General features: G+C 56.4%; 2 protein-coding genes and 1 long non-coding RNA gene across 8 annotated transcripts; 1 reads left to right on the forward strand and 2 right to left on the reverse strand.

Annotated features, from left to right (window-relative positions):
• Positions 1 to 1,220: 1,220 nt before the first annotated feature.
• On the reverse strand, positions 1,221 to 10,236 carry LOC109390583 (uncharacterized). Its single transcript, XR_002125604.1, has 3 exons — positions 10,150 to 10,236; positions 5,464 to 5,528; positions 1,221 to 4,602 (listed from the first exon to the last, which is right to left on the reverse strand). It is a non-coding gene; the product is annotated as an uncharacterized LOC109390583 (long non-coding RNA).
• Positions 6,210 to 12,360, forward strand: FSTL3 (follistatin like 3). Of its 5 annotated transcripts, none has more exons than XM_019657207.1 (6): positions 6,210 to 6,396; positions 7,720 to 7,905; positions 9,533 to 9,661; positions 9,932 to 10,228; positions 10,768 to 10,995; positions 11,086 to 12,360. In XM_019657207.1, the coding sequence occupies exons 1-6, from the start codon at positions 6,294 to 6,296 to the stop codon at positions 11,139 to 11,141; spliced, it is 999 nt and encodes a 332-aa protein (XP_019512752.1). In that variant the 5' UTR covers positions 6,210 to 6,293; the 3' UTR covers positions 11,142 to 12,360. The 5 variants fall into 5 exon arrangements, with proteins under 5 accessions (XP_019512752.1, XP_019512753.1, XP_019512755.1 ...); XM_019657208.1 differs by having other exon boundaries at positions 10,013 to 10,228; XM_019657210.1 differs by lacking the exon at positions 9,533 to 9,661.
• Positions 12,361 to 12,452: 92 nt separating this feature from the next.
• On the reverse strand, positions 12,453 to 17,804 carry PRSS57 (serine protease 57). 2 transcript variants are annotated; one of them, XM_019657216.1, is made up of 5 exons: positions 17,692 to 17,804; positions 17,104 to 17,257; positions 15,627 to 15,771; positions 13,943 to 14,206; positions 12,453 to 13,112 (listed from the first exon to the last, which is right to left on the reverse strand). In XM_019657216.1, exons 1-5 carry the CDS (start codon positions 17,762 to 17,764, stop codon positions 12,876 to 12,878), a joined length of 873 nt encoding a protein of 290 aa, XP_019512761.1. In that variant the 5' UTR covers positions 17,765 to 17,804; the 3' UTR covers positions 12,453 to 12,875. The 2 variants fall into 2 exon arrangements, with proteins under 2 accessions (XP_019512761.1, XP_019512760.1); XM_019657215.1 differs by having other exon boundaries at positions 13,021 to 14,206.
• Positions 17,805 to 20,136: the final 2,332 nt, after the last annotated feature.

Raw genomic sequence — 20,136 nt, forward strand, 5'->3', positions numbered from 1 at the left:
ACCCGCCGCCGGCCGTTTGCAGCTCCCTCGCCGGCCGACGCGCCCGCGGACGCACACGCACGGCACGCACGACGTGGGGCGGAGCGGGGCGCGCGGGAGCAGGACGAGCAGCGCGCACGGCAGCAGTGTGCCGGCGACGGTGGCCGCGGAGGGGCAAACTAGAAACGGGTGTCTTTTGAGCTGCGCGCCGTGCAGGGGGCGGGGCCAGGTCTGGGAGCGGTGGAGGCCGAAGAGCCGGACCTGAGCGTAACGAGGTCGAGCTTTTCTTCTCCAAACCTGCAAAAGCCCTCATTTCCCTCATAATTTCTCCTACCTCAAGTCCCACTCTCTCCCTTCACTGTCCTCATTGATCCTGGGACGCGACTAGCGCGCTGTTATCTCCCGGCCTTTGCACTGGCTGTGCCCCTCTCTGTCCGGTGCCCTGTTCCCTGAGACACCCGCATGGCGTTCCTCACGTCATTCAAATGTCTCACCTACTGAGATGCCCTCCTCAGTAGCACCTATTTTCACATGATGAAATGTAGGGTCAGCTCCACAGCAGATGAGATGTTTGTATTTTGTTCTCGGCTGAACTCATAACAGTGTCTCCTCCCAGGCAGTCCATAAACACTCGGTGAATGAATACAGACAGGAGGCCCATCCTGGATCAATGGAAATTCCAGTCCAATCATGCATTTATTTCTTTATCCACTCAACAAACATTCATTGAGCAACTGCTGCATGCCAGACCCTGTGCTAGGTGCAAGGACACAGCAGGAGAAACGACAGTGAAAATGGTGGTCTGAAATACTCCATGGCTGCAGCAAACAGAGATGGATGCAGACGCGCGCCCCCCCCCGCCCGCCCCCACCCTTGATGTTCAGCGAAAGGGTGGGACTCTAGGGTGGTCCTGGTTTTGCCTGGGGAGACAGACAGGACTTCGTAGGGGAAGGGGCATTGGATGCCAGGTTTTGAGGAATTAATGGGAGTAGGTTGGAGAAAGAGGCATTGGAGCCAGGGCGTTGTGGAATTAAAAACTGGACCCTGTGTATGAAACGGGTTTTGAATGTCAGGAGGCTAAGGACAGGACCCCGCCCAGCCACGGTCTTCTTCCCTTCAAGGCTCACAGGTAATTCCAAGCCATTCCTGCTCTGACCACTAGAGTGCGCGCCGGCCCCATCACTGGGAATCCAGGAACCACTCCCCCCACCCCACCCCCACCCCGCCCCAGGTCCCTGGAGGGTCGGTCCTTTGCTTCAGGCCTCTGTTGCCCAGTCCCTTAGTGGGCTCTAGTGCCTGCCCTAAGGTCATCTGTCCCTCACTCACACCTCCTCAACCTAGCTTCACTGGCCCCCTGGGGTGGGCCAAGCTGGATCCCACCTCAGAGCCTTTGCCTGACCATGCTCTCTGTTGGGAGTGCCCCTCCCACTATCTCTTCTCTTTCCCTGCTTCTCAGGTTGCCCGACCCCTTCCTAGGGGAGCCCTATCCCCCACTTCACCCCATTGCTTAGCACCCTGATTTCTTTCCCCACAGCCATCCTATAATCCAGGAGTTATCAATGATGTCTCCCAATAAGTGAGGCCAACACCCAGCATACAGTAGGTGTTCGATAGTCTCGAATAACAACATTTAGTGAGTGCCTGCTGTGTGTCTGGCCCAGGCAGGGCTCTGGGAATGCGGTGGGAACGAGAACACACAGTTACGTATGTTTCAAAATGACAAGCTCAGGAGGTGCCAGGCCTGAAGTTTAATCCTCACACAAGCACCATGCGATGCGGTGGGACAATTATGACCCCGTTTTATGACAAGAAGACTGAGGCTCATATTTGGTCATGCACGTAGCCCAGCGGCCCTGAGTTTCTGAGGCCTCCAGCATCCATTTGTGACCTGTGGCCACCTTGTTGCTGCCACTTATGGGACAGACTTGAGAGGCTCTTCGACTGCCAGGCACCGCAAGACACAGGTTTCAATAGTTTCCCAGGGAAATTTCCTTGGAAAGGCTTTGAAAGTGGAGGTTGAGTGGGGCCTGGCCCCTACAGACCCTCAGAACAAAGGCCATATCTCCCCCTTAAGATTACCCAGGGCAGGGCCATACCTCTCCCCTCAGACCCAGGGTAGGGCTGTGCCTCCCCCATCAGATCCAGGGCAGTCCATGCCTCCTTCCTCAGACCCTGGGCAGGTCAATGATTCCTTCCTCAGACCCAGGGCAGGCCCATGCCTCCCTACTCAGACCTAGAGTACAGCGGTGCCTCCCCGGTCAGACCGAGGGCAGGGCCATGCCTCCTCCCTCAGACTCAGGCCAAAGCTGTGTCTTCTCCCTCAGACCCAGGGCAGAAGCAGAGCTATGTGCCTCCTCATATTGCCAGGCCAAGGCCATACCCACAACATGGTTGTGCCTTCCCCTTCAGACACTGTGGGACAAGGACAGAGAGCCCTCTGAGCCACAGTCTTCCATCTGTAAAATGGGCCTCTCACCCGCACCCAGAGGACTCCCAGGGAGGCTGCTCTGTAAATGGCAACTGTGATTATAGATCCCCAGCTCTCCCCACCTTTGCCCCTTTGCAGAGGACTTCCCCTCTGCCTGGAGCATGCTGGGGCCAGGAGGGAGGTTGCCAGCTACGACCAAGGGGCCAGTCCACATTGTCCAGTCCAGAGAGAGAAGGGCCCTGCCCCTCAGCTCCACACACAGGTCCCAGAATCTTGCCTACCTGGTGTGACTCCAGTCCCAATGCTGTGGGACTTCGTGACCCCCAGAAAGTGACTTCCTTTTCTCCAGCCTCTGTAAAGGAGGTGCCTGCATCACAGTATAGTGGTGCGTGGCAAAGAAGACTCATCACGCAACTGCCCTAGCCAAACACTCATCGGTTGATAAGAATCCATGCACACATGTCATGCCCTCACTGTGCCCGAGGCACTGTCCCTGCTGTCTTGGCTGGAATCTGCAGTACTGGAATCTATGCCCATTTCACAGATGAAAAAACAGAGGCACACAGAGGGCACTCGTGGTCTGGCCAATGTGGCACAGCCACTGGGCTTCCACAGACACCTCCTTCTCCCTCCAGGCCTCAGGGTCACCTTTGGAGACCCCACAACCTTCCTGCTCCCAGGGTCTCTGTACTGCCACCTGCCTTCACAACCTGTGTTCACACCCTGGTTTGTTTCTAGCCTGGCAGAGACTGGATCGCTGTGGCAACACACTAAACCCATTGGGCAGTGCCCGCTTGTATTAGTGGCCTATGGCTGCTGTAACAAATCACCACCAGCTTGCTGGTGTAAAACAACTAAATCTTTCTCTTCTAGTTCTGGAGATCAGGAGTCCAACATGGGTCTCACCAAGTGAAAATCAAGGTATCGGCAGAGCAGCATTCCTTTCCAGAGGCTCAAGGGGAGAATCTGTTCCTGGCCTTTTCCAGTTTCCAGAGGTCACCCACATTCCTTGGCTTGCGGTCCCTTCCTCCATCATCACAGCCAGTGATGGTGGGTAACGTCCTTCTCATGTAGCATCTCTCTAACCATAGAGAGAGACGTCTCTGCTTTTAAGGATTCTGGGATGACACTGGGCCCACCAGGTAATCCAGGATCATCTTCCCATCGGAAATTCCTTAACTCAATCCGAGATGCAAAGATTCCATCGATGGTGACATATTCACAGAGCCCAGGGATTAAGACCAGTCATCTCAGGGGACCGACCACCTTTGAGCTGGGCTTTCTTTTACTTGTAGAACAAACATCCCATTACTGTACTTCTGTTCATACACCGACCCCCTGCTCCCTCTCCCCACCATTCAGTCCAACTTCCAAGTCTCAATTTAAATGTCTTGCTCCCCTGAGAAGTCTTCCTCAGTTCCCCTCAGGCTGGGTCAGGTATAGCCTTGGGGCATTCTCCATCACAGCTGTGATCACACTGCATTGTCACTGCCTGTTTACCTGTGGGGTCTGGGGCAGAGAGAAGCCTGGGGTGGTGAGCAGGGGCCACGGGGGAATCATGGTGGGTGTTTGAGTTGGGGAGAAGCCTATGGCAGCTGAGGAAGGTAATGGGATGCAGGGTATGAGGCCGAGGCTGGGTCAAGGTGAAGAGGAGGGCATGAATGGAAGAGACTGCAAAGGGGAGGAGGGGGCTCCCCAGTAAGTGCCAGTGACTTACCTGAGGTCACTCAGCACACAGGCTCTGCATTGGGAAGACACACCAGGCTAGGGAGCAGGAAGCTGCTGGCAGCTGGCCTCTGTTTACAACCTACATCAGGCCGACAATAACCTTTTGATTTGCACAGCCCAGGCTGGGTGTCCAAGCCACAGCAGGGTCAGATCTCGGCCAAGGTTGCACTGTCCAGCCCCCGCACACCCTTGGTGAGAACACAGAGTCCCATCATTGCCCCATTCCCTAACCAGGGGAGAATCCCCTCAGACTGTCAGAGGCCAAGGTCACGTTGAAACAGCTGGGCATCTTCCCTCAGTGCCACTGGCCAGTGACATGGCCGTTGGTCACTGGCTGAGGGACATAGGTCAGGCTGGGCAGCTCAGGTGGAGAAAAGGGTCTGGGCATGGCATTTGCTGGTATAAGTTCCTGTATGTGCAGAGCCGGGGCTGTGCTGTGTGGCTACAGGGACCTTCAATTTCCACACCTGGGGAGGAGGCAGAAGCAGGAAAGGGTGGTGATGAAGCAGAGGCGAATATCCAGTTGCTCTCCATCTTTTTAATTTTCCTGAAAACATTTACCACTCTTTGAAGTTATATATTAATTTGTTTGTCTATATGATTTGTTGTCAATGGCCCCTGCAAACCATGAGTTCAGTGATGACGGGATGGGATCTGCCTAGGTCACCCTCGTACCCCCGCACCCTGCAACAGTTCCTGCCACTAGAAGATGGTCATTAATTTTTTTTTTTAAGATTTTATTGGGGAATTGGGGGAGATAACAGCGTTGGGGAATCAGGGAAGGGGAACAGACAAGTTGCTGTCCTTTTGGTCTTCAGTCTAGTTGTGGAGGATGTTGCTTCACTGGCCTATATTGGTATTGTGATCATTGCATTCTTTCCGGCTGAGGCAGATCAGCTGCCGACCATTGGATGGCCACTCACAGCAGCTCATGCCGGCTGCCGGCCGCTCACGCTGGCTGCCAGCCACTCATGGTAGCTTACAGCAGCCCACTGCAGCCTGCGCTGTCGCCAGCGACTCATGGCAGCCCAGCTCCAGGTCGAGCTATTGTTCACCATCTTAGCTGGAGAGGGCACAGCGTCACTGGCCCATGTGGGATCTGAACCAGCGGCCCTGCTGCTCAGAGCTCACACTCCCAAGCCAACTCTTAACCAACGAGCCACTTGGCAGGCTCCATTAATTATTTTAGGAGCATAAATACAGAGGGGGCTGCACATAACCCATGAGCACTTAGAGGGTGCCTTGATAATTTGGGAGGCCCCCACAGCAGAAGGGATTAGTTCCAAAATAGGAAGTGTCCAGCTGCACTGAGGACACTGTGCACTTACTTCCAAGGCTCACGCTGATGTCACTGTCATAAACCGTGGACACCCAGGATCCCAGGGAGCTGGACCTGAGGAGACAGGAGGAAATCTCCCTAAAACAGTAAGTTCTTGCGGGTGCAGTCTGGGGGGCACTATCTGCAAAGGTGAGGGGAGGGAGTGCACAGTCTCCCAGGGTGTGAGGGGCAAAGGCCAGGCACATGGTAGGCACTTCGGAAGTTTTGTGGTATGATTACCACAGTCTTGCTGTTGCCGGGACTATTTGTGTCCCTGGGTCTCTCCCTGCAGCACCCAACCTCCCTTCCCATTTGATCACACCCAGCTGTGCCCACTGGCTCCGGCAGCCAGGTAACCTGGTGGGTGGTCTGAGGCATTAGCAGACCACACTTGGACCACGAAAGGGACCACATGCAATCCACAACATGGAACGCAGACCCATAGACATGTTGCCGTGGGTCACCAGTTAGCTCAGCAGCATCCCTACAGCTGAAGACCCCCAAACGCACGGTGACACCTCAAACTCAAACCCACGGTCAGAATTCGGCCCCAAAGCCACACCTTCCCAGATAAATTCTCTGGCTCCCAGGTCGGACCTGCCCGCCACCAGCTGCCACCTGGGTGGCCAGGCCCAGCCCCTGCACACATCGCGCACGATTCTGCCTCGCGCCCCACCATTCACGCGCCCCGCCCCAGCCCGGCCCCGCCCCGCCCGCGGTCGGTGGGACCTTTATAGGGAGCGCCCGGCTGCCGCGCGCTTGGAAGTCGGTGTCGCCGCCCTCCCTGCCGCCGCCCGCGCGTCCGACGCCGGGGCCACCGCCACTGTCTCTGAGTTCGCCATGCGTCCCGGGGCGCTCGGGCCACTGTGGCCACTGCCCTGGGGGGCCCTGGCTTGGGTCGTGGGCTTCGTGGGCTCCATGGGCTCAGGGAACCCCGCGCCCGGTGAGTGGGGCAGCCGGAAGGAGCGGGCGGGGTGGGCCACCCACGTGGCCCTGCGGGGGAATTCTGGCGGTGGGGATGTTGGGGGTCGCTGCGGCGGTGGCAGTCGGCGGCATCTGGGGGCAGAGTGCAGTGACCAGCGGCCAATGCAGGTTGAATCTGGGAGGGCTTGGGGCTCCCTCTCCCCCAGTCCCAAAAGACCTGAAGGAGGGTCGCCAGGAGGTCAGCAGAACAGACAGATGTGACTCTCACAATTGTGATCAAGAATAGTCACAATGACTGCTGACATTTATTGAGTGCTTAGTGTTTACCTCTTCCCTCCCTGAATTGATACAACAGCCTAATTGTGTGGGAACGCTTATCATGCCTGTTTTCCAGATGGGGAAAATGAGGCACAGGGTCACACAGCTTATAAATGGCAGAGCCAAGATTCCGAACCCAGACGATCTGGGTTTTGACGCCCCAGAGAGGCAGGGCTGGGTGGCTGGATCCAGAACCTCCAGCTGGGTCCTCATATCTTCCCTGGGTCTGGCTTAGGCAGACGGTCATTAGAATGCCAAACCTGCCACTTGTCAGGATACGCCAGCCAGGCAAGTAACATCCCCACTCCGGGCCTCAGTTTCCCCTTTTATGAGTGCCAAAGTGCTGAGTTCCCAGAGCTGGTCCCTGGGAGGCACTCAGTACAGAGCCTGGGAACCAGTGAGCTCTCTTGCATTGGGGGTTGTGACCATTCCTGCCCCTACTTAAGGGTGAGGAAACAGGTCATCTCTCACCCTACCCGGCAGCCCCACCCCAGCACTGCAAGGAGGGAGGGGAGAGCTGAGCCCCCTCCCCGAAGGCCATGTCCCCAGGGAGACAGTGAGCTCATGCAAGGGGAATGTTCCCAAGATGGAATGAGTAAGAGGCAGGCCAGGCAGGGGGGGGGGGGCTGCCAAGTGAGGTGGGCTCCAAGTGCCCTTGGGCACTGTCTAGACAGAAGACAGAGCTGGGACAGGTAGCTCCAGGGCCCACTGATCCTGACATGTCCAGCTCTGGGTGTCTGACTGATGGGGCAGGATGCCAGGCCTGAGTGGGGGTGAGGGGGCTTCCCAAGATGAGTGAGGGTTGGCAGTGTAGCAATGTGGGGGTTGGAGCTCAGAGAGAAGGATCCCACAAGGATCCAGAGCCCCTCTTCTCCGCTTGTGGGCAGCTTACCCCTCCGTAATTACTGAGCACTGGCTATATGCATCCCTGGGGGCAAGAGCTGGGTGGAAGGTCAAGGCCTGGGTGTCAGGAGTGGCACGAGGGTACCTCTGGCCCCATAGAAATGGCCCCCCTTATCCACAGGTGGTGTCTGCTGGCTCCAGCAGGGCCGAGAGGCCACTTGCAGCCTCGTGCTGAAGACCGATGTGAGCCAGGCTGAGTGCTGTGCTTCCGGCAGCATCGACACTGCCTGGTCCAACTTCACCCACCCCGGGAACAAGATCAGTCTCCTGGGCTTCTTGGGCCTCGTCCACTGCCTCCCCTGCAAAGGTGAGACCCTGGGCATCAGCCACAGGCCAGGGTCACTGTAGTTGAATGTGGAATGGCTGGGAGTGAGCTCCCCATCTCGGGAGTGTGCAGAAGATCAAGGCTGCTGGGAGGAGCAGTTGTGAAGGGGTCCCAGGCCTCAGCCTCCCTGAGCTGAGCATTTAGAAAGAAGCTCTGAACACTCCCCAGCTTGGTTTCCAGCCTCTAGGCCTTGCTTACGCCAAGGCCTCTGCCAGGATGGCCTTCCCGCCTGCACCCCATCTGGTTGAATTACACTCCTGGGAAGGCGATTTTCCCGACTGACCATTCTGGCTTGTGACCCCACACTCAGCATTCTCAACTGTCCTTATCTGCCCTTAACCCCCCCCCCCGATTCCAGGGGTCTGTGGTGGGCCAAAGTTGCATGTTTAATGGACCACATTCTGAGAAATGCTGCCTTCTCCATCAGACTAGGAGCTCTTTAAGGATTGAATAAGTCAAGATCTATTCTCTGCCCTGGAGAAGGGGTTAGGGCCACTCCCAGGTGCCTGTGGTCAGGGCTGAACCTATAGGGACTCAGAAGGGGGGCACGGGGACATGATTTGAAGGAAGTGGGCATTTGAGCCAGGGTGTTGGGAGATGATTAGCAGTTTGCAAGCTGGACAAGGTATGGGGGTGAGCATTAGCAGAGACTATGGCTTGGGATGAGACCCTAGGATGGGGTCAGGGCAGGGGAACAGGGAGGAGGCTGGAGCTGAGGGCTGCAGACCTGAAGGCCAAGTTGAGGAGCTTGGCTGGCCGCTGGGATGTGATTAATCCCAGACCAGCCTGGCTGGGTGGTCCTGAACTCACTGTCATGTGCCCTGGCTCATTCCAGAAACCCCTCTGGCTTCTGGGAGGACAGACTTCAAAGTGCCTGGCCTGGGCATGAGATGGTCTAGGAACGCCTCCCCAAATCTGGCCTTGGGAAGGGACACTTAGTCCCCCACTTCTGTTCCCTCTTGCATGAAGCCACATGGAAGGAGCGTTTCCAGATGTGTGTGTGGGTGGAGGCACCCAGGTGCAGCCCACATGTCCGGCAGGGCAACAGACATGGGGGCGCCGGCCATTCTCTTAGGAGCATCAGCTCATTTTATGCTCACCCTGTAAGGTGGGTCCCACCATCAGCCCCACTTTACACACAGGGAAACTGAGGCTGGAATGCTCAGTCTGCCCTCCAGACCTACAAGCAACAGAACTTGGGGGAGAGAGGGGTCCATCCGGGATCTGGACTTTAGTTATGCTGAGGTGCTCTCCTCCACTCACAGCTGTGACAGTGCCTCAGTTTCCCATTTTGTAAAATAATGAAAAAACGGCATGACCTCATAGGGTCGCTGTGAGGCTGCAATGAGCCTGGGAGGGACTGAGAGGCAGGAGAGCAGCCATTAGTGGGATCTGATTTGCATTTCTGAAGGTCCCAAGCCTGAGTGGAGGGGGAGACCGGAGAGAGATTCCCCCTAGTCAGACCCGTTTCCCTACCTGAGATATGGAGCTGCGGGGCGTGGGTAACCCCTAATTCAGACTGCTCGGGCTGTGGGAGGCCCCCTCCCCAGGAAATGAGCTTCATGCCTGGCGCCGACGCCCCGCCCTCCCTGTCGCCTCCTCCGGGGAGGTCCTGGCAGGCACAGGGAACAGACGCTGCCGGTCCTCCCCAGACCCGCGCCTGGACGGGGTGGAGCCCCCTACCCCACCCCTGAGCTGACGCAGCCGGGGCCCCCCGCCCGCCTTCCCAGAAACGCAAGTAAATCAGGGAACAGATGTTAGCCGGAGCCTGTGACCCAACTGCGCAGCGGGACTGGGGGGGTGGGGGGGTGGGGGAGGGAGGCTGGAAGCCGGTTTCTGGGCCCACATGTTCCGGGCAGAGACGCCGTTTCCGCCCACGCTGAGCCCAGCCCCCAGCCTCAGGAGCAGCGGTCCACGCGGGCCGTAGCTAAATCTCGTCCACAGTGGACCCGGCACCCAGACCCCTAATCAGACCGCCCCCCACTCCAGCCTGGCCTCTGTCCTTCAGAACAGGGGGCGGGGGCGCCGTGGGCTCAGAGGACCGCTGGCCACGCGCCTCAGCCCACGCGCGCGCGTCGTGCGTCCGCAGATTCGTGTGAGGGCGTGGAGTGCGGCCCCGAAAAAGCGTGCCGCATGCTGGGGGGCCGCCCGCGCTGCGAGTGCGCGCCCGAATGCGCGGAACTCCCCGCGCGCCTGCAGGTCTGCGGCTCGGACGGCGCCACCTACCGTGATGAGTGCGAGTTGCGCGCCGCGCGCTGCCGCGGCCACCTGGATCTGCGCGTCATGTACCCGGGCCGCTGTCGCAGTACGTGGTGGGGGAGCCTGCGAGAGGGGCGGGGCCTCCAGTCCTGCGCGCTTGGTAGTGTTCTGTAGGGGGGCTCGCGGGTTGGGGCGGGCCTTATGATAGGCGGAGCCTAGATGGCTTGGTAGTGGGCGGAGTCGAATAAAGGGAGCCTATACTCCCAAGAGTGTCACTAGAGTAGGTCTTTTGTGGGGTCGAGAATAAGGAAGAGTCTGGTGGAGGTTTGAAAAGTTGGATTCTGGAGCTCACGTGGGGTAAGAGTTATGGGTGCGTTACTCCGAGGGTCTTCTGGGTGCAATCAGAGGGGGCGGGGCTTGAGGGTGGACTTGGGCTGTGGACTGCGGTCTCCTAGAAGGGATTTGGCTTCTGGCACACGCAGAGGGGACAGGGCTTGATGGTGGAATCAAGGCTGGGGTAACTAGTGGAAAGGGTGTGGCTTCTGGAAAAAACAGAGAGGCGGGGCCTAGGGGTGGACTCAGGGTTGTGGGCGGGGCTCGTGGTCGCCGTGGCGCCTCTGACCAACCCTGGCGCCCCGCCCGCAGAGTCGTGCGCGCACGTGGTGTGCCCGCGGCCGCAGTCGTGCGTAGTGGACCAGACTGGCAGCGCCCACTGCGTGGTGTGTCGTTCAGCACCCTGCCCCGCGCCCTCCAGCCCTGGCCAGGAGCTCTGCGGCAACAACAACATCACCTACGTGTCCTCGTGCCACCTCCGCCAAGCTACCTGCTTTCTGGGCCGCTCCATTGGCGTGCGCCACCCGGGCAGCTGCACAGGTGCGGGGCAGGGTGGGGAGCAGCGTCGGGGTCTAACCCCCAGCCCCTCTCTGCGCCCCCATTTCTCTGTTTGTTTCTCCTGCTCTGCAGGCATCCCCGAGAGGTCAGATGCAGAGTCAGAGTCAGAGGAGGAGAACTTCGTGTGACCTGCAGGGCGGCCTGAGCCTGGCATTCAAGGCCTCCCATTTTATTTATTGCCATAGCAGAGCCTAATTTATGTCTCATGGACACTCCCCAGAGCCTGGACCGGACCACTGGGGAAGCCATGGACACACACACACACACACACACACACACACACACATACACACGATATCTTGGAAGGATTAGGAGATGGTGGCCTGGGAGTGGTGCTGGTGGGTGGGGCCCTGTCCGCAGGCACCCTACAGCCCAGGAGAACATCACGTTTCTGCTCTCTTCAGAATAGCTATTAACTATAGACACCACTGAGAGGGCTGGAGATTCTCTGCCAGCAATTAATGAAAAGGCATCCCAGCCTTCTAGAACAGGGACTAGGAGTGAGGAGGGGGTCCACAGCCTGGGTGTATATAGATGAATATGCCCAGACCCAGCACAGGCCAAGAAAGCAGCCTCTGTTGCCTACCAGCCCAAGAATCCAGGGCTTTCCTTCCCTACTGCTTCCATTTAGCCAGTAGGTCCTGTGAAGGCCCCTGAGAAAAGCCTAGTTTGTCCCCTGGGCGGGGGGGCACTATCTGTGCCTCCTGACACAGGCCTCCTAGCATAGAGCCACCAGCATCAGCTAGAACAGGGCACTATGTCCAGTGGTGCCCAATCTACTGAGGGTGGGACCCAGGAGCCCCTGCTCACCCACTGACCCAGGTGGGGTGTAGATGCCAAGGCCTTCTGGAGTCATGTGTCTGAGCAGCACCTCTAGTACCCGCTGCCCTGTCCACAAGTGAGGTCCAGACCCAGGCCCCCTCAGTGCCACCAAACCTGCCCTTGCTGGGCCTCTAGGCCCAGTTCCCAGCTGGACCCTCCTCACCCACTAGCCAGGCTCAGGGGTTTCAACCCCCACCCAATGCTGGCCTAGGGCCAATTCCCTCCATTCTTCCTGGGCAATTGCTCAATGCCAACCCCCCCTCCCCCCTCCCCCACCTTCATGTAGACCAGTAGCTCTGACCAGATGTGGAGACCCTACAGGGCAGGGACCCTGCTCCTCAGATTTGGGGCAAGGAGCACAGGGGGACAGTGTACTCACCCTCTCCTAGCCCCCAGGAAGTGCCTTATGTGTGACACCCAGAAAAGTGCCCTTGAGTAGTGGGTTTGCCCAAGCCCCCTGGACAAGGCAACCTCCCCTGCCCTGGGGTCCTGCCTCACCAAAGAAATAAAGACTGTAAAAAGCCACCTTGGGGTTCAGGCCTGGTCTGCCCCTCTCTCTCTGAGCCTCTGTACTGCCCACTTTGGTAGGGGATTACTAACCTGGAGCCTGGGTTGCTGTTAGGGTGGTGAGTAGTGGGCTACGGAAACTTCTGGGGGATAGACTCGGGCGTATGTCCTTGGGGCAGCCACCAGATGTCCTTGAGCTTCAGTGTCCACCTCCGGGCAGTGAACAGCAGCCAGGGAGAGGGCTGAGGCAGGTGGGGTTGGGTGGGTGGCAGAGAAAGGAGGCCGAGGGAGTTGCTTGGAGAAAGTGGCCTAGCCATACCCTCAGCCACCTTGAGGCCAAGGAGAAGCTTCAGGAATGTGGGTGGACCATTGCTTCTGGTTAGTTAACATTTTATTCAGTTATTTTGGCCCTCTTTGTTTGGAATTAATGCTCAGCCCCCCACCCCGGGCTTACTGGGTCTGGGGGGCCCTGTGGACTCCCTGCCCCAGCCATGGAATTTTCCAGGCTGGAGCTGTCTGCATGGGCTACCATCTCATTTGTGTACCCAGTGCTGTACCCAGGCAGCTCTTTTGGAGGCCCCAGTAGTGCAGGGGAAGGGGCTGGGCTGGAGGCCATGCGGGTGTTGCTGAATCACGTCCCATATCCAGGTGATGAAGGAGGACACCTGCGTGTACACATCAGGGGTCTTGGGATCACCGCACCAGAGGCCAGAAAAGGAGACAAGGCCATGGGCCTGGTTCCTGCACACCAGGGGCCCCCCGGAGTCTGCCTAGGGGTGGACAGGAAGGCCAGGTCTCTCTCTCAGCCTCACTTCCTGGGAAGGAGCTTCTACATGGAAATCCCACCAGGACCCTTCCCTGCCCCAAAACCCTTCCATGGCCCCCTTGTGCTCTTACAGCAAAGACTAAACATACAAGTCTGCGGCCCTTTGTGCACGGCAGCCCTCTGATGGTTTCCCTGCCTATGCCTTCCCTCAGGGCTAAGGGCTCCTTCAAGTCTCAGCTCTAAGGTGCTGCCCTCAGAGAGGCCTTTCTGAATGCCTACCCTGAAATTCCTGCTCCCTCCCCTCTCCTTGCCTTCCCTCTGGGTCCTACCACCCTGTGGAATTAACTTTGACTATGAAGTGGCAGTTTTATAGATGGAGAAAATGAGGTCCAGAGAAGTGACTTTCCCAAAGCCGCATGTCTGGGAAGGGACACAGTCTGGATTTGAACCCAGGCAGTTGGGCTCCAGAATCTGTGTTCTGAACCCTTCCCCTCTCTAGCCTGGAACAAAAGACTCTGCCGGTGAGTGTTGCTAGTAGTCTGCACTGGCTGCTGGGAGCAGGGGCTCCTTTTTTGAGATCTGCTACTGCCACCTACAGGACACTGTTAATAAATACACAACTCTAGCTCTGTGCAGTGCACAACCTGCACAGACATACAGCGTAGCCCTGTGACCCTGGGCAATAACCTGTCCTTCCAGGGCCTCAGGTGCAGCAGTCGTGCCTCTGGTAAAGGTGAGCTGGAACTTAGTTCCCAAGGCTCTGTCCAGCACTGACCCTCTCTGTGAGCCTTGGTTTCCCCATTCTGTAAGCGGGCAGGGCAAAGAATAGCATACCGAACAGAAGCCTCGCCACCGGCGGTCCCCACTGTGGGTGCAGAGCATGGCAGGGCTCAGCTGGCCCCTCCAGGAGCTGTTGCAGATGTCCAGGCCCAGCACACGGACCTCGGCCTCCATCAGCCCGGGTGGCAGCTCCTCAAAATTGGACACAGAGCCCCAGCCGGCCACTTGGCACCGCGTCCCAGCCTTGAGTGGCCTGGAGCTCCTCTGTGGCAGCCCCAGCAACCCCACTGCAGGACCCAGGATGGCAGAGCTGTTCAGCTGCAGGGAGAGACCACCCCCAAATGTCACCTCTGCTCCTGCCTCAGTTTATCCATATGTGACACCTAGTCTGTTCCCTTATGGAGAGAAACCAACAGCAGCATCATTCTGTTGTCAGAAGGCCTGCTGTTTTTGCCAGCACGTGGCCCCCGCCCATCAGGCTTCACCCCCTCATACCAGGACTGTGGCCTTCTTTCACTCCCCCAGCTGCCCAAACAGTCTTTCTAACCAGCATCTTCTTCCCTGCTTTAGGCCCTCCTATAGCTCCCCATTGCCCTTAGGGTAAAACCTGTCAGCTGACCATTCAGCCCTTCCCTCCAGTCAGAATGAATTTGTTACCATGGTCTGGACCCACCTCCATGCTTTTGCTCACAGTGTACCCCCAGCCTGGAGCATCTTTCCCATCCATTCTTCAGGTCTCAGCTTAGACATCACCTCCTCCAGGCTAGGATAGATGTGTCCTCTGGGCTCCCATGTGCCCCTGTCAAGGCCAGTTTACCCAGCTGCCACGCTGTTAGACTGGAGTCTCTAAGGGGGCCAGCCTTGGGATTTGTTCATGGCTGTGTCCCCGGTGACTGGCACACAGCTGGCATTCAGTGAACAGTTCTGGAATGAATGACTCAGACCTCTGGTTTTGGTACACCCTGACCTTGGGCACATCCCTGACTGTCCCCCAGCCTTGGTTTCCCCATGGGCACAATGAGATGGGTGAATCAGAGCAGCGGGTTCCAGACTTTGGCTGCTGACACTCACTGCCTCCTTTCTTTTGCTGGGAGAACCCAACACCCTAGACCCTCCTGTTCCCAGGGGCTTGTTTTTTTTCTTTTTTACCATATTTTCATTTTTTACCACATTTGGAGGGTAAGTTTGGTATGTACTCCCTTTAAAATGGAGGCCCTGGGGGTGCCTGAAATTGTAGGGAGGGGTCCAAAAGAATGCACTACGTGTGTGAGGGGACTCACATCTATAGGAGAAGCCACTTCCTGCCAAAAAATCCCACGAAAGGCCGGGGGACAGGGACTGGAGTCTTTCACGGCAGCAATGCCTCACTTGTTCCCTCTTTCAGCCTGAACACAGAGGCCTGCTGTGTGTCATTAATGGCCATAAATGAGGGGAAATTCCTGTCCTCAAGGTCTGGAGGAGGCAGTGAAGGATGGTGAAGTAGCACATGTACAGGTGTTGCTAGCAGGTGGACACAAGAAAGGTTTAACAAGGAGAAAGGATGAGGAGGGGACAGGAGCAGGTTGCAGGATGGGGGGACACAAAGGGACACTTCCTGAGAAGGGAACATTGGAGCAAAGGCGTGACCTGACTCAGGTGTTTCAAGAGCCTCTGACTATTTTTAGAACATGTTCAATTATCATGGGGGTGGCGGGGACAGGCCAGACCTACGTGCAGTTCCCCTCTCCATGAAGCTCACCTGCAGCAGACAGATGTCATTGGCATGGGTCATGGGCTGATAGTCGGGGTGCCTGATGACAGCTGAGATGCCGAACACCTGCCGGGTGGGCTCTGAGGTGCGCAGGGCATGGGCTCCCAGCACCACCAAGCCAGTTTGGGGGTCTCTGCAAGGGAAGGGGGATTGTGAACAAGACTGGGGTGAGCGCCACCTGTCGTGGGCATCGGTCTCCCATCTGCAAAATGGAGGTGGAGCAATCCATTTAATCCTCATGCCAGCCCCGCAATAATAATTGTTATGTCTGTCACCACTCTGACCTCGATTATAGCATTAACTGTAATCATTGCAATATTAATTTTAATAACTGTTATAAACTATGCTTAGAATGAATTGAATGCCTATTACATTTATTGTAATTCCCACCTCAATTATAATATTACCTCTGAAGGAGGCCACACTGGATCCCTAACAAGTAAGTGCCTCTTTGGCGTGTGAATTCTGAGCCATCAAGACCCTGCAGGCTCACAAGAAACTTCTGCCCCTCCTTTAACTACCCACTGGAATCTAAATTGGGGACCTTGCCCATAATGAGTGTTGTCAGCAGAGATAACTTTTTATGACCTATTAGAGGGCAGGGCAAGCTTCTACTTTCTGAGCACCCGCTCTTCTTATCGGCCTGAGAATGACCCTCCTCTCCTATGATGCCCCAGACCAGGGGTCGGCAAACTTTTGAGACAGAAGAGCTGCCAGGGGTCAGCAAACTGCAACTCTCGAACTGTGGCCCTGAAGTAAAATTGAAAACGAAAATAAAACTATCATAGTTCCATTTATAAAAATTTTAAAGGATATTATTCACATAATGGTGATTATGTAAAAATATATTTATGGCTCTCGAATAATTTTTAAATTTTTGTGAGAGACAGGATTGGCTCTTTTAGGGTTTGGCAAACTTTTGAGGCGGAACGTGCCCAAAGAGCCGCATGTGGCTCGCGAGCTGCAGTTTGCCGACCCCTGCCCCAGACGCCTGGCCTAGTCCCTAGCTTAGGATGCCATATACACCCATGTTCCCTGTCCATCTTGGAACCTCTCATGTGTGCGGTTTAATATGTATGCATGTATTAAATTGGATTACTTTCTCTTGTTACTCTGTCTCATGTAGATTTAATTATTAAACGAGCCAGAAGAACCTAAAAGAGTATAGGATAATTTCTTCTTCCAACAATTTCAATATTAATGTTAGCAATTATTATAACAATATACTTAGACCGAGCACAGCGATAACACCTATTTATTGTCATGAATGTCGCTCCTTCAGCATGTCTCTTGTGACTGCCCACCCTTTACTCTTTGCTATCTGAGAGGCAGTGGGTTCTATCTTCCTGCCTATGCCCCCACCTGGAATGTGGCAATGCCCACATCAGGAACACCTGCAGTGCAGTTACAGCATCCTAGGGTCCTGAGTGGCAGCGGGCAAGGGGAGGGCTCCCCAAGGGCTCACCTGTTGCTGAAGCAGTGGGCAGCTGAGACCACCCAGTGGGCGCGGAGCAGGAAGCCCCCACAGTGGTGCTGGCCCTCAAAGCTCACTGACACCATGTAGGGACGGGAGTGGGGGGTCACCTCACGGCCCCCAATGATCCGGGCCCCCCAGAAACCTGCAGGTGGAGTCGAAGGCTGTGTCAAGGGAGGGGCAGGAAGAAGGGCTAATGGTGGCAGCTCAGGCACAATATGGCATAGGGGTCAAGCTGGGAGAGAAAGAAGCAGAAATGGACAGACAGATGGAAAGATGCAGAGAGACACAGAGTGAGTGAGCGACGAGAAGCACAGAGAAGGCCCTCAAGCTTGCTGGGATGGGGCCTGCACCCCAGAAAACCTGGGTCTGGGCCCGGTTGAAACCCCAGCTGAGCCTCCTGCCTCATTCCCTACTGAGGCCCCAGAGGGCAGTCAGGTAGGGGGCTGTGTAGCATCAACTGGTTGGGGCATGTGTGGGGCACCTGGACGTTTCAACAGTGTGTCTGGGTGGGGGCCTTGGGGTACCTAGGGAGTTCCTGAGTGGGGTCCCTGATGGGGGGCACCTGGGGGTTCATACCTGGGGTCCTTATGGACAGCATCAGGGTAGTGGCCACAGTCAGTAGCAAGTGGTCCCGGCCCCCATGCCCCATGGCTGACACAGGCTGGTTGATCCCTCAAGAGCTATGAGGGCCGCGGCTCCCACCCTTACCCAATGGCCCAGAAAGGGGGAACCCAGCTGTGGCCTGTGGTCGGAGGCCCCACCAGGCCCCACAGGCAACACCCAGATCTGAACCGGTGATTCTGGAAAGCCAATGACTTGATTGCCTCAGGGTTGTTTATCACAATTGCACAGGAGGAAACAGGGCAAAGAGGGGAGAGCAGGGGCCCCGGGGGCTGCCTGCCCAGGCAAACCGGGGCTCTGCCAGTCCCTGTGGCCCTGGAGGTCACTCGCTCTCACTGTGCCTCAGTTTTCCTGGCACCTGTCCCCAGGCTTTGGTAAGTTCCCCCAGCCACATGCCCCTGGGGCATTGGTGTAAGTATCACCCAAAGCTGCAGGTGTGTGGAACCTTATTTAGTTCTAGAGCAACCCGAGGATGTCAGTATTGTTCCTATGTCCATGTTACTGATGGAGAACCTGAGGCACAGAGAGGTTAAGTGCTCTGTCCAAGGTCGCACAGCGAGGGAGCGGTGGGGCCAGGATTGCAGCCTCATGATAGCTCTTGTAGCCCCTGACAGTTCTACCCACAGCCAGGCCTATTTCCTTCCTGTCTGAGGACCAGTTTTGAAACAGGCAACTGCACTTCATGGTCCCAAATAACCAAGCTCCCTGAAGCCCTGAGGAGTGGGCTGGGTGGAGGCTGGTGTTTCCATTTTCCAACCCAACGCACAGAGAGGGGAGCCTAGTTTGTCTGGGGCTGCACAGAAGCTGGTCTTGAACCCAGAACTCCTGAACTATATTCCTTGAAGGGTATTTCCATGGAGAATTTGGGTGGCTTTCCCAGTCAGAGCAGACACAAAGACAATGATGATGATAGCTTCCTTTACTAAACACTTACTTTTGTTGGAGCTCTTTATATATCGAGATGAACTCATGGTCATATTAATTTCTTTTCCTGAACAACTCTCATGTGCAAAAGACACAGCCCCCCTGGGAAGTGAGTTTGGGTCCTGCTGATCTGCATATGGACCAATGCTGAACTGGCCAGAGCTGGGTGGCCCCCTCAGGTATCTGTCCTCCTTACTTGTGATGGCTGGGGCTCCCAGGGCCATGGCACAGGCCAAGAAGACAGCAGGGGTCAAGGCTCTGGCATGCTTCTCTGGGCTGGGCCTGTGGTTTGGAGTTATGAAGCTGGGGAGGGGACTCCAGAGTCCAGCTTACCCCTTCCTGGCCCCTTTTGGGGTTGGGGACACAAGCATGAGCTGGAGTCAGGTCTAGAGGAAGTAAGGGGGAGGTCTCTGACTCAGGGACAAAGAAGAGGTGGACTTTGGGGGCCCATGCAGAGCCCAGTGTGAGTCCAAGGGCCGGCCCCAGAGGATGTCCAGTGGCAGCAACAGCTATGCGTTAGACTCAGGGCAGGGGCAGAGGATGCTGGGCAGAGCCCTGGGGACAAAGGCATCCAGGATGAACAGAGGGCGTTGTCATGGAAACCGTGGTTGCAAGTGGTCCAAGAAGAGAGGGGGGGCTGCAGGTGCAGTGACCACTTGCGCCTCCTAGATGAATGGGAGCTTCAGGTCCTGAGTGGAGAGGACATGGAGGTGGGTAGTGTGGATCCCTCTCTGGAGGGAGACAGGTCCACTCAAGCCCGTTGCTCTAGTCCAAGATACACCCCGCCTTGTTTCACCTCCACACCTTTGACCGGGCTGTCCCTGTCACCTGGGATCCCTCCCCTCATCATCTCTGCCTGGCCGGATTTCCCCAGCTTGTGGCGCCACCTCCTGGCTGGTGCCCTGGAAGTGGCTGCCTGCATGTCAGAGTCTAGGGTGTGGATGCCGGAGAGTCCCTGAGCAGGGTCTTGAGAGCCCAGACAAGGACTTTAGTCTTCCATCTGAGGGAGGTGGGAGCCATGGGAAGTTTAAGGCAGGGAAAGGCCCATAAATGGTTTGTTGGTATGGGAGAGATGTTCCTAGCAGCCCCTCTCCATCGATAAAATGCATGCAGCATCCCTCAAACTTGAATCATTTATTTAATAGACAAAAAAAAAATGTCCTTTCTCCGAGGACAAGGCTTCTGCATCCTTAGCACCTAAGACTGCCAAGTCTTAGTAAGACTGCCAAGTGCACAGTAAGTGCTCAATAAATGTTTTTGAACTGAATGGACCCAGAGGACGAGGGGCAGTGATGGAACTACTTACTCACAGCTCACTTTTTTTTTTTTTAAGATTTTTATTGGGGAATTGGGGGGATAGGAACAGTGCTGGGGAATTGGGGGAAGGGCAATAGACAAGTTGCTGTCATTTTGTTCTTCAGTCTAGTTGTGGAGGACGTTGCTTCACTGGCCCAAGTTGGCACCATCATTGCGCTC

Source organism: Hipposideros armiger, unplaced genomic scaffold (assembly GCF_001890085.2).
Source record: "Hipposideros armiger isolate ML-2016 unplaced genomic scaffold, ASM189008v1 scaffold_275, whole genome shotgun sequence".
Classification (NCBI taxonomy): domain Eukaryota; kingdom Metazoa; phylum Chordata; class Mammalia; order Chiroptera; family Hipposideridae; genus Hipposideros; species Hipposideros armiger.

Excerpts from the sequence above, each read along its gene's own strand:
- FSTL3 (XM_019657207.1), top strand. The coding sequence starts at position 6,294 with ATGCGTCCCGGGGCGCTCGGGCCACTGTGGCCACTGCCCTGGGGGGCC. Across the intron at positions 7,906-9,532 it reads CCACTGCCTCCCCTGCAAAG|GTCCTGGCAGGCACAGGGAA; the intron begins GTGAGACCCTGG and ends TCCTCCGGGGAG. Across the intron at positions 9,662-9,931 it reads CCGCCTTCCCAGAAACGCAA|AACAGGGGGCGGGGGCGCCG; the intron begins GTAAATCAGGGA and ends TCTGTCCTTCAG.
- PRSS57 (XM_019657215.1), bottom strand. The coding sequence starts at position 17,764 with ATGGGGCATGGGGGCCGGGACCACTTGCTACTGACTGTGGCCACTACC. Across the intron at positions 15,772-17,103 it reads GCCCACTGCTTCAGCAACAG|AGACCCCCAAACTGGCTTGG; the intron begins GTGAGCCCTTGG and ends CTTCCCTTGCAG. Across the intron at positions 14,207-15,626 it reads ATGACATCTGTCTGCTGCAG|CTGAACAGCTCTGCCATCCT; the intron begins GTGAGCTTCATG and ends CTCTCCCTGCAG.